The sequence below is a fragment of the Phaethon aethereus genome, assembly GCF_964289735.1.
Source record: "Phaethon aethereus genome assembly, chromosome: 1".
In the NCBI taxonomy this organism is placed as follows: Eukaryota; Metazoa; Chordata; class Aves; order Phaethontiformes; family Phaethontidae; genus Phaethon; species Phaethon aethereus.
In genome coordinates this window covers 7,171,542-7,184,991 of record NC_138575.1, presented here as the reverse complement: position 1 = coordinate 7,184,991, position 13,450 = coordinate 7,171,542, and the positions used below count along the sequence as shown (strand labels likewise).

Sequence of the window (13,450 nt, the reverse complement as noted above, 5' to 3'; positions counted from 1 at the left end):
TGAGAACTCACCCTGACCTTTCATGTTTCCCTGAAAAAGCTTTTCTACACTTTCATATAAACCAACAGACACACAGGATGAACAGCTCTTCAGTTCTTTCATTGACTATGAAAAGCAGGTTTCCTTTAAATCGATAGCTTAATAGTTATGTTAATTATAGCTTTTGCCACATTTCTTGCTTGTAATTCAATGTAACGCTTCTTGATACCTCAGTCATCATCTTGCTGATTTCTTTTCTGTCAATGGAACAAGAAAGTTCATAATGTTAGGACACAGTTGTCTGAAATGAGAACACTAATAAATCATGACAAATGTTTCCAGATACAATAGATATTAGAGAATTACTGCATTTGTAATTCATTTTTTGAATGGTAAGAGCTGTTTCCAGCAAATGGAAGTGAGCAACATCAACCCTCTCCCCCATCCCAAACTATAGGATTTTATTTCCAGGAAAGACCAAGATTTGCCCCGTACATTAGTCAATAGACTATACGAGAACCAGAAAACATGATGGTGGTGGCAGAAGTCAGTGGTCTAGATGAAGGCAACCTGCTCTCCCATCCCTAGCTTACAAGGATGTCATATTTTCATGTCACTGTTATCAAAGGAACAAAGAAATTGTATTTAAAAAGGACCAAGTGTTTAAGTTTTTTTTCCAATATACTTCTGACTTTTAAAGAAGTTCTTAAAAGCATTAGCTTCAGTCATTCAAAAAATATATTTCCATTTAGACTACATTTGTATTTACATTTAAATAAGAAATAAAACAGCTAGGTCCTTCAGTAAGATTTGTCAAACTACATTCATTGCTTCCACTAAAGATAAAACTAATTAACTGAAGTGACATCAGTATGAAAGCTTGCTCTTCATCACTTAAAAAAATTATAAACCAACTCAACAACATGTTGTATGATGGCTTCATACATGACTTTTTCTGTAATTATATAACCTATGTTAACTACAAAAGCACAAGTCCGGACACTTTGATGTTGCCATTTCAAAGAGGTGGAAGGTCAGAAATTTTTTTTCACTGCTTCTTACCAGTTTAAGAAAATCAATTAATTTGTGAACATCCTCTCCTGTAGAAAGGTCCACAAAATCTTTCGGCAGTCGGTAACTCAGGTATGGACTAGGCTGGACAGTAACTTTACTGTTCGTACAACGGAAAACTGGATAGTCCTTTGGAAAAAGATATTGGGTAAGAGAAGAACAATGTATGTGAATAAAGCTAGCAATATTTCTTGAACTCCTCCATGAGACTGTCTGAGTCACTTTGCCAATGAGTTTATTTGGGATTCGTTCAACTAAACCTGCGCCTTCTAAAAATTGTACTTTTCTTATTAAAAACTCTGCCCACTTAAAAGCAAAAGTTAAAATGTTAATAGCAGTCAAGTAGAGGCATTCATTCCCTCAGTTTACAGTTTCTACAATGTATCAATTATTAATGCATTTAATATACATATGCTTATAACAGTGCTGTAATAATGGAGCTATAAGGAACTTTGAGAAATAGTATCTACATAAACATGTGGATAAAGAAAATCTTCACAACAGAATCCCTAAACCCGTCTTCACAGGTTCCATGTTCAAATCCATGTTTGCAAATCTAACCTTACTGAAATTATGATTTAAGTTTTCCAACCAGTTTACTTACTGAAGGAAAAAAAAAATATCTATATGCTCAATTGTAGGAACAGATTTTGGGTAAGGTGATATAATTTTCAGTTCAACACACTGCCATGCAACATAATTGCCCATTGTATGGCAATCATCAGCTTCGTTTTAAAGACAGAAGCTCAGTAACTTCACACCAGATTCTGTGATCGGATGTAAGCTGAAGCATGAAGACAAGTCATTCTACTTTTCATCCAGGCTTACACTAGAGAAAACTGTGTAAAGCATCTGGTACTGAAAAGAAATCCTCAAAACAAAAATTCAGGTGTCCCACAGGCAGCTCAGGAATAGGGAGTGTGTTTTGACAAAGGAGACACAACTTTTAGCAGGAAGATTCACTGAATGGGTTTTCATTCAGCAATAGCCACACAGCCAGACTAAGAGAAAATGGCATGAATGATAGCCTGCAGAGTGGTGTATTTCCCTTTCAATCTGTTATGAAAATGGCAACAGAACTAAAGCACTGCTCAAATGTTAAATTCAGCTAAAGAAAGCACATCATTTCAGATACCTCTAATGCAGTTTAACAGCTAGAAAATAAAGAAAAGCCCACACTATTCTGCCCAGCCATCTCTCCTCAGACAACTACCAAGTGTTTTCCAAGATCAAGTAACATGCTACTTCGTATCTTCTACCCAGTCGCCCAAGGACTTGTTAAGATGCGAGGACTCTGTCTCAGGCATGCAGTGAGACAAAAGCTGGAGTACAAATAAGCGAAGACTATTCCTCCCTCTCCGTAGTAACGGGAAGTTATTTGGTTTTATGGAGGCAACGCAGCTTGGAAGAGGGATAGAAGAGTCCTGCTCTGCAAGGCCTGAGAGTTCAACCAAAGGACAAGGCTTCCCTGAGGGTATTCGGTATGAGGAAGAGACAGAAGTTAAGCTTCTTTTTTCCTGCCCCCAAACATAAATCTGGAGCTCTGGGAGACTGTATGACAGATGTCAAGAACAAAGCAGAATTTCAAGTGATTAAATGGAAAAGTAACAGATTTTAAGAGAAATTGAAAAGAGCACATCAAACCCGCATAAAAGCAAGTTTCAGGGCATCTTATTCACAACATGGTCAAAGCTGCAATATGGGCTTGTACTGTTTGAACTAAAAATTCCGTTGCAGGCATCTAAAACTAGCATGCAATACTCTTAACGTAAACTAGACAGTAGTTAATTGCAACATGAGTTAAATACAGCCATTTACTTCAGTGGGATTTGCATCACAATTTGATTATAACAAAGAAAGAAAAGAAAAAACAGGCCATAATGCCTGTTGGTTTTGTTAGCCAGCCTCCCTCACAGTAGGGCTGTACCTGTTCTGTTGCTTCCCCTTCACCCTGGTCTCCTTTCAAGTTTCTCCCCGAGGTCAGTTCTTCCCAGGTAAACAGGAGGGAGTCTGTTACTTCACCAAATGGGTTGAAATCTATTAACCAAATCTTACCCTGCAATGGAACAACAGAAGAATTAAAACAAGCCACAGAACTAAAGAAAAAAAAAGTATCAAAATACACATATATTACTGTAGTATGCTTGGGCTTTAGATAAAGAGATGTCAAAACTGAAAACCACCTGGTTTTACGCACTTAAACTATTCTAACATCCTTTACATTAGACACAGTTTTGAAACACAGCAAGCGATGACTAAGTTATTTATTTTTAAACAGAAGATCAGATCAAATAAACTGAATTCAGTTCTATACAAGATGCTTTCAGATGAGACCACAGAAGTTCTGCCTAATCCCCATGGTTCTCCAAGATCCCCAACCACCATGAATAAGGAATGAAAAAAAAAACAAAAAACCAAACCCACAACAAAAACACAACCAATAATTTAAGGCATTTTTAATATAGCCATTACTAGTAGTCCAGGCTAGTTTCTCCTGTCTCATCTTTAATACATTTGTGTTCCAAGCAGTTCTGGTAGTACACACAACAGCATGCCTGTTTTATAAGTGAAAAATTAAAGCAGAGAGACTAACATGACTTAAGGTTAACTGAGATGGCGGCAATGGAGCAAGAAATAGTTTGTGCTCCTTGAGTCATCTCAAGGCATAACCCCCAGCACAGAGTCGTCTTTTCTAACCCAAGAAATTATCATCTACTCTAATGAAACAAAAAATTATAATAAAGTTGTAATGAAATAAGAATACAACTGGTAATCAGGTCTATCAAATATGGATTAAAAAAGGTTGCTGTAACATAAGCATGACTGAAGGGTTTTATTGTGTTTATTAAAGATCAGCTGGAATTGGAAACCAAACCTAAAGGCTTACAGCTACTAAAAACTTATTTTGCTTTCTCTTTCTTTCCCTCATTCCTGAAGAATCTTCTTTCTTTAAAGGATCCTTCCTATCTTGATACAAACAGCAAATATCTTCAGTCATTTACACTACAGCCATCTGGTTTCTAACTTACAAAGATGCTTTTGAAGCCTTCAGTCAGAGTAACGTGGAGACTTCCTCTCCCACCCACACTGCCTAAGACACCCCCCACAGGCACTAACACACTGTAGAATAGGAAACGCACGGAAACCCATACAGTAGAGAACAGAAATGCTCTGGCTGGTCCGTTATCATCCATAGCGAGTTACTCATGCAGGTGGGGGGAGTTCCAGCACAGATGAAACCAGTGATATTACTTGTAAACTGGAACTAGGCCAGCACCCCAACCGATGAGCATGTGGTTCCGCGCAGGCTTTCACAGGTCGGTCTCTCTCAGGGCAGATCCATGGGGTACAGCTCTTGCAGAGTAAATTTTAAGAAGCCAATGCATGACAACAGCAGTACCAAAACCAGATGGCTACAATAGAAACTGTGAATTGCGGGGACACAGACCTGAGTGGTTTCTTACTTGTTTCGGAAGGGTGAAGAAGCACAAACCTGCATTGCTAAGTTGCAACACCTCTGCACTCATATTAACACCACTGGTGCAGACAGCGAACAGGGGCAAGCTCTGCTATCATTTTCCATCTCTGTTCCTCTTCAAAAGGCAGTCACAAATTCTCATTATAAGTGACGTTTTACTTTTGCTAATGGGGACATCTTGTTAGCTCCAAGGCAGCAGGAGAAGGAATCTGTAATTTTAGATTCATTCTGTCACACTAGAAAAACAAGCTAATGAACCAATTTAATCACAGAGAGAAGCAACTGCTGGCAAAGGTCGTTCAGCAGTTCAGAGAATCTTTCCTTGTATCAGAAATGTTTATACTTAATAAAAACTTCCCTATGAAAGGCTTTCACAGAGACTCCTCCTCGCCCCAAATACACGAAACTCAGGTTTTTTCATAGGAGCTCAAGATCATTTCTCTGGAGAAGGAATGTACCCTGGAAAAAACTGAAAATTGGTTTTGAGACTACTGAAAGCAATACCTGTTTTTTGTGAGCACCCACCAGTATTTCTCCCGCCCTGCAGACAGCAGTCACCATCTACACAAGCAGCACACCATCTACACCACCGTTTCCTTGAGATGGTCTTAAATCTGCACTGAGCTTTGGTAGCTGCAAATTGATGACAACTGGCAAAACAAACTAAATATCCCTTTTCAGAGCTCATTAAAGAGAGTGTATATAATTCTGGGTCAGTAACCAAACTGTCTTTTCTGAAGATTAAATGCTCTCTCAAGTCTTACCTACAATATCATGATCTAAATGTAGTTTCAGATGACTTGCACCGTGCAGCTAAAGAGCAGTAGCAAAGCTATTTATCTGCCATCTTCTGGTATTAGTAATCTTTGTCATATGAGAGCACAGAAATGCACAAGCCAGGAAATCAAAGTTGTGCATATCTGGAGGGGAAAAAAAACACCACCTGTATTACATAAGATTTTTTTCTCATCCTAAAACAGGAACCAATAGATTTACTATACCATGTCAGGTTCACGCTTTGTTTTACTCTAAAGTATTATGCAACATGCTGCTGAAAGGAAGTGCCTATGAAAAAGTCTGTTTAAAGGAAGTTAAAAGATAGATAAAATGCAAACTGAACTGTTCCATCTCCCTAACTCCAGCTGCACCTTCAGACACACTGACAATGCACACAAGGCAGAGACACAAGCACTAGTTTGCATGTTAATAAAAGCAGCTGTGAGCTAGCAGTGGTCTGGAGCCACTCACTGCATTTCTGTCTTACCACAGTGACTTGTCTTGAACATGGTTAACACCTGGGAGATACACAAAGAGCAACAGCAGAGCTGATTCTCAGGCTTGTCAGCTGTTGCGCAATGATTGTGAACTGCTAGCAAAAAAAAAAAAAAAAAAAAAAGGATAAAAGTGGATCCAAATGAAACCAGGCTACCAGTCCAGCATCATAACCTCTTTAGAGCTAGGTCTCCAGATCATCCAGCTTGGTAGACTGTATGATATGTATTTTCTTCCTTAAAAAATGACTTGTCTGCCAAGTCAGGCGCTAGCTCAGATGAGCTCAGTGAACAGAGTCTAACAGGAAAGGCAGACACATAAAAGCTTGCTCTCAGCCAGGCCACTGCTTGCTTATATGCCACCCTCCAACTCAACAGGCAGGACCTGTGGCAGCCTAGTCCATACAGTCAAGTAACTAAAGCAAGCACAGGGAGGGGGTTGCTCTCAATCACAACCATATCAAAGAACAAGCTTCTCCTAGCTGAGTATTTACAGTTGAAAGAACTTAAAATAAGCAGACGCTGGACACTTCTCTCATTCTGTAGGTGAGGTTGCCGTGCAACCAGCCTGATGAGGAACATGGGCTCTGGAAATTAATCACACTCAATACTCTTTTGCTGCCTATAACTCACATACAAAGGGAGCAATGAATAATACAGTTGCCAACCACAAAAGTATGTGTGAAAGGAGGAGGATCTGACACACAAAGGGCTATCTGGCAGTTTACAAGACCAGAGGGTAGAAGGCACCAGAGATATATACAAACAGATGTATTTTATCTTGACAGATGAAGAAACACTGCTCATTTGAGATCACATAGGCTGAATTTTTTTACTTAAATAATCTGTCTTCATGCCTCAGTTGTAAGGCAGAGCACCCAACCACAGAACTGCATTTAATGTTGAACTGTTTCTCCTCATTTTGCCTGACAGCATCCTCAAGTCTGATGATCTGAGCCTGGGCAGGTAATTTTTATTACCATTCAGCATGGCTGTTTTTAGCCTGTAGTCTGATTTGAGGTACCTACGTTAAAAGTTGCGCTGAGTAACAATAGTTATTTTCCACATGACACACATTCCCATTTAGTTTCTGTTTTGCCAACTATGGCATGATTTACTATTACAAAATTCCAAAATACTTTAGCAACATTCAAAGTCAAAATCAGGACTTACTACAAATGCTCCCAACTCAACTCCAATAAAGAGCTTCTCCAATCCCATAACTGCAAACAAGCCAAACAGCGAGACTCAAATGTATATAACAAAAGTACGTAGCCATTTTTTTGCATTTCTGGTTTAGGATCTGGAAAGAAATTTAGGCTAAACCAAAGCCTTACTTCTCTTGCACTAATGTGATTCCCAAAAATCAGGTTGTGATTCCATAATCAGGTCTTGAGATTTAAGACAACAATAATGCTTTTTTGTCTGTGGTTGCTTTTAAAACAATACATGTGTGCCTTTCAAGCACAATTCATCTGAACTATTTCTCTCCACTGATATTAGGAGAGGTCAAATGTGACTAAGTCAGATATTGGCACCTGAAGTTAAGATGGGACATTTCTCCCCACTCCATCACTATCTGGATGCTCGGGGTTCTGATCTGCCAAGCACTCAGAACCACAGCTGGAGCAGTTTGAAAAGAAAAAAATTAGCCTCCATCTGTCTCAAACTGGGCACACCACATTCATATACTCCTTTGATAATTATCCCTTCGTACTGTGGATTTCCACTGTATCATTTTCCAACCTCACAAGGATAGTCTGTAGAAATACTAATGATTAGTTTTGATGAGTGCAGATGCTATAGGGGCAATCTTCACAGGATAAAAAAAGCCAAGGAATGATTTTTGGAAGAAAATATAGTAAGAATCCTCCAAATTTTTTTCAGTGAGCAAAATAGCACCCCTGCCTCATTTTTTTAAATATCCCAACGATTCTGTCTGAATGTTTAGATACATTTCTGTCAACACAAAGGGAGCACTATGGGGAGGGAACCTTAGCAACAGGTAGTGCTTTGCTAAAATGATTTAATGATGTTGCATGATATTGATAAAGTACTTATATTAGAATAAAACTAAATTGCCTTCAGTAGACTCATAGAACTGACAGAATTGCAGCTGAAGCCAAAGTTATGTGCTTTAAGACAGGCTACTTCTCTGGAGGATATTTACTAAATAATTACGTCACTGGCACAGACATATGTACACCTCGAATCCTATTATTCTCCTACTGTGGACGGTGTCTAATACAGAAAAAGATCCAGGGAACAGAATGAGAACATCAAGTAACTTTTTGAGTTTTGTTTTTGTTATGGTTTTTTGGCAGGACCACTTCTAGGAAGATGAAGCTATTATTTGCTTCATCTCTGTAGCATTTCAGGAATTTTCCACAGAATTAACAATTATATACAATCTACTGTTCACTTACCCTGCTGTCTCTGTACACATCAAAAACAACTGAAAAAGAGAAAAAAAAAGTTAAGCTTAAAAGAGATATAATTTCACAGAAGATGTCGAAGTCTGAATAGATACTTGTGTATAGAGCACAATCTGCAAAGTCAATATGTCTGAAGAACTGCAAGGCAGAATTAGGTTCATTTCCAAGAGGGAGTTGAAACATTTCAAGAACTACCGTTAATGCACTGAGAGATCGTCTGCCAGGTTTTTCCATTTACTGCTGGTTTCTTCTGCTGATTTTTTTTTTCCCAAAACAAAGAACATTTGATAAACTCTTAGCCCAGACAGAAGCTTATCTTTGACATTACTGCTGTTTGGTTTACAGCAGAATGGAGAAATTTCAAGAAAGGATCAAGACTCCACTGTGCTAGACATTGCACAAACATTTAATACGAGAAAGTTCCTGCCTGAAGGAGATTAGGACTTCAGCAGATAACAAGACTAACAGGTTGCAGGAACAAAGGGGTTGGTGGGCGTGCTGAGGAGGAGGTGGCAGTGAAATGGCAATGTTTAACGTAACCCAGAGCAGATACAGCACACCAACTGATTATCAACAGCTCTTTCAAACAGACCCTTTGCCACTTGGTGATTGACGCAAAGCTGCCTTGTGTAGCTCCATTGTTGTCCCTCCCCTTGACTTAATTAAGCATGAATCTTTGTACATGCATCTTTCTATTAGCTTCTGTTCTGTATGGTTAAACAAGTCTTTAATTTGTATTTCTATTCAGGGAGGGAAATCGACAGATAAGCATCCAGGCATGACTACCTGCAGAAGTTGCACCAGTTTAGCAAAAAGAAAAAAAAAAAAGCCAGATTTAGAAAAACTTCAGATAAATTGTTGTATTATCACTTCCTTCACTAATAAGGAAGGGAATATTTCAGCTAAGAGATTTCCCAATGCATGTGGGATAAACTAAACTCAGGATATGACTGAAGAACACTTGAGCCTCTGTGGCTACTCAGGAAGCTGCCCGTCAGTAACGGGGACATTGACTGATCACGTTCACGCGTGTAAAGCTACGCAGCAGCTTAATCTAACATTTCATGCAAAATTGGCTGGGCTGAGGGCAAACCACAACTCAACAGCGCCAAAGGCAGTCACGTAACTGTTTTAGACCATATCGCCTAAAAATCCACGCAGCTTTTTGCACAAGCACACTTACGTCAATTTAAAATGTCACTCTTGAATTAAGTGCTATATTTTCTTGAGAAGACAAGCTAAGGAAGTCATCAATGCAAAGAGGAGCACAGCAACCCTAGATTTCTTCTCCAGCTCTTCAACTGAGCTTGTTGCCTGTATCGTACCCTCATCAGTCATACTTCATTAATGGAAAACTTGCACCTGAGCTTTATTATAAAATGACGCCTGTCAGCTTAAAGCAAGCCTATGCAATCATGAGGTTAACGGCATTTACTAGGATTTACATCCCTATTAAGACTGACTGCACACTGGTGACCAGTTCGGGACACTCACAAACACTAAGAAAAGAGTGTTTTATTTTCTTTTCTTAGAGGAGAAAACCTGAACTGTTGCCTCTTCTTAGGGACCACCTCAAGAGCAGGAGTGTTGTATGCCAGTGAGACTGGAGTAAAACTTTACCAGTAATTGCTCAAAATGGAGGGTAAGCCAAGGCTTGCCTCTACAGTAAGTATCGATACCTCCAAAACACTGTTGTTACTGGGCTCTTAGGAAAAGTATTTAGAAGGTTCCAACATCATTTAAAAGGTTCTAACATCGTTTAGAAGCATTTATAAAGCATTCACCCATCTGTTATCCTACTGCTCTGACTCTGCAATGCTTCAGCTGCTCTGACTCTACTCTTCCATCTGAAGATGCTACCAGACCAACTGGAAAAAGCAGTGCAAACAGCATCAAAATCCCCGACAAAACAGTAAGTCGGGAAAAAAGCTATAATCCCTTTCTTTTTAAAAGCAAACAAACAAGGAAACCCAGATTTTTATTGTTAACTAGACACGCCACCAGAGAGTGGATCAAGGGGTATGATGGGGGATGAATGAAGGGTGGTAAAAAAACCAAGCCACCAAAAAAAAAAAACCCAAAACATTTTCTGCATGGCATTTCTCTGGCTTGTCCCAGATGGACAAGTCACCAGCATTTAGTGCCCAAGAACAAAAGGTTAACAAACCTTCATCCCAGAAAGTCACTCTGAAACCTCCTTTTCCCAGAAGGTAACTCAGATGGCATAGTTTTATGTCCTTTACATAAGATGACGCGTCAGACCCTTCAGTTCACCAGACAGCAGTTTCAGAGCCTAAATCTAGGCATCGATTTCCAAAAATAGTGCCCTGAATTCTTATCTATCAGTTGATTACACAGCAGCTAAAATTGTGTTGGAACACAGAGGAAAATTAAAAGACAGTAATCAGAATGTCAGATCTATATGACTGATCTTACGTCAAAATATTAGGGCTATGGGCCTATTAAATTACTATACTGATTTCCAGACTACTAGTCTTCTCCAAGCAGTGGTCCTTGAGAACTTCTCTGGACTGAAATAAAGGAATCCTGTAGATTATTAAGAATTTTAATATAACACAGACTGGCATTAAAAGGTATCTTTTCAGAAAGTCAGACAAGACTGATCTGTTTGTCTCTGGTGGCTCAGCAAAATAATTAACTGTGTTCAACACTTACCTAAAGGTTGAATGTTCAAAGCTTTATGTAAGACAATACAACTGACAGACAATTCTTATGTATGTTACTAAACTTAGGTTTGGCCCATGCCAGACCTAATTTAAATTCCTACATCATATTTTTCACCACTCCTGATCACCCATCACAACAAAACACTATTCTATTCTCACTAAACCACGTCAGGAAACTATTTCCAATAAAATTTGCGAAGGACTGCAAAGGGACAATTTACTTGGTCTGCCTAAGTGTATCACATACCATGGCTTTTATTCAAAAGTTTCAGCAGCTAAAGTACTGTGCATCAATATTCTAGGAGAAATTATTATAAATTCTTGAAAAGAAACTTACAAATTAATTCTTCAAGGAATACATCAATTATTTAGTAGCAAACATTTGACAACACCTTTATAAACAAGTATTATTCTTACTACTGAATGTCTTTTGTTAAGCATTTCCTATCTCACTACTCAGATTTAGAACTTTTCTTAATTAAAAACAAGTATAAGGGGAAAAAAGACTTTAAAAAAGTTATTATGCCTTCTGAAGGGATCCTTCACTCATTTGTTGTGTTTTCCTGAAAAGCACCAGGCTATTCCTGCAGGTTTTTTTTTTTTGTTTCAAGAAGTACATTGCTCAGCATGCATTAGCTACAGGAATTACAAAAAACTCTCCCAAGTTAAGAAGAACCAAGCCCTCTGAAAGCAGTAGCTATGAAAAGAGATGCATATCCACAGCCTTAAGATATCGGGAATGCCATTATTTACTGAGAAGTACCCGTTTTTCCACTGATCTCCAGCAGTAAGCTGGCATTTGGCACATTGCAACTCAGTGTGCTGTGGAGGAAATGAGCCTGGCTCAGCAAGGCAGCAGAAGGACATCTGACTTCTGCAGAGTTGGCCCTGCAAGCCCTTTCAATTTCAAACCTCCCAGTACCCTGCAAAAGAACTTCACAGAGGCAGACCTCTCGTTTCCGTTTTTAAGTCTTTCTAACTACACGTGCAATAAGTATTTCAGGACCTTCATAAACACCCTCCTTCCCTGCCCCATGCTCCCCTTGCTAATTGAAGCCATAAGATACTTACAGTCTTCATCCAAGAATTTATACTGTATGTGTTTCTTGAAAAACTCTTGTATTGATCTACAGATCTCCTCATGTTGCTTGGAGATATGATCATAGTATTGAGTGTAGTCCCTCTGTGATACACCTGTCAATAATTTTAGTTGATTATAAAGAGCTTTAGGCATACAAAAAAGCCAACCAGACAAAATGCAGCTATCAGAGACATGCATGTTATCATCTATATTTCAGAAGATGGGGTTCTCCGAAATTTCAACCATTAAGAATTACTTACTGTTTGGCTTTATTCTCCAATACTTAAAACTTCCCTTCTATGCGGAATTTTTTCCTTGAACAGTCTGCCCTACATTATGTGAACCTCATTTTATATGTACATGCTTTGACTATTTTTAAGTGAATTTCAGGAGGAATCTTTGCCTGAGTTTAAGTTGCCAGTTCTTGTCTTTTCCTTTCAGTTTTATTCCCAGAAGGTTTCTGGTCAAAAACCTTCTCTGTTCTGCACATCAGATGTAGGGACCAGACTTTGGAACCATAAAATTGAGAGCGGTAGAGGCCAGGCTCACACATCAGCAAAGATGATAGATCCTAGCATACCATAAAGATGTTCATTTAACCAATTTCTTAAGTGTGGAATAAAGCATACCTGTTTGATAAGGTACCACAGGTGAAACCTTAAATCCTAAAATCAATGAGATGGCATGCAGCCTAGCACCTTATTTCTCCTATTCACCTCCCTTGAGGGCCTTCTTGCATATCTGACATTAGATAAACTATCCCAGATACACCACAAGCTCTTAATTTCAGACTTTTGTCAGTCTACAAGACAACAGTTTAAGTTGACATCAACAGGATTATATATTTGCATGCATCTTAGTTGGCAGAAGTTGTCCTACAGGATATGTCAACATAAGCCACTGCAACACCCTGCTAGACAAATGTCAAATCAAGACCTGCCCCATCAATGCACAATGACTAACTCATGCTGTTTAGGGGAAGAAAAAGCCAGAATGCCCCAAGAAAGATGCATCAGTCATGGCAGTTTGCTATTTTACCCATACCATATACAAAACAGAGAGATTAAGTTTTACTATAAGACAATGCTATCTACCTCCAAAGATGTGCTCTTTAAAAAAAGTTCATATAAAGTTTATGATGTCAGTGGAACTTTGAATTATTAATACCACTGCAAAGCTTAACTCAGATCTAAAAACAAAAACCAAGAGATGGTGGCATCTCAGGGGATGCAGATGAGTAACTGGAAAATCATTCACTACACAGTGTAAGTATCACTCCTTAGTTCGACTGATAGGCTTATTAATTTTAAGAGCATGGGAATATATTGCGAAAAATCTTGGAACTGTCTTCAGAAATGCAGCTGGAGTGTTAGTTAAAAAAAACTATACTGGTAGATCTACTAGGTTTCAAAACCTAGTAATGAAATGCACAGAGTGATTAATTAGCC

General features: G+C 38.7%; 1 protein-coding gene across 1 annotated transcript in view; it reads right to left on the bottom strand.

Moving 5' to 3' along the window:
• Positions 1 to 209: 209 nt before the first annotated feature.
• Positions 210 to 13,450, bottom strand: part of CDC123 (cell division cycle 123) — a gene marked incomplete at its 3' end in the record, with an annotated part of 36,245 nt that continues 23,004 nt past the window's right edge. The window contains exons 9-13 of the mRNA XM_082014412.1: positions 11,993 to 12,115; positions 8,226 to 8,254; positions 2,978 to 3,106; positions 1,042 to 1,179; positions 210 to 236 (exon numbers count right to left, since the gene is read on the bottom strand). Of these exons, the coding sequence (XP_081870538.1) occupies positions 210 to 236; positions 1,042 to 1,179; positions 2,978 to 3,106; positions 8,226 to 8,254; positions 11,993 to 12,115 (446 nt within the window). The remainder of the gene's footprint in view (positions 237 to 1,041; positions 1,180 to 2,977; positions 3,107 to 8,225; positions 8,255 to 11,992; positions 12,116 to 13,450) is intronic.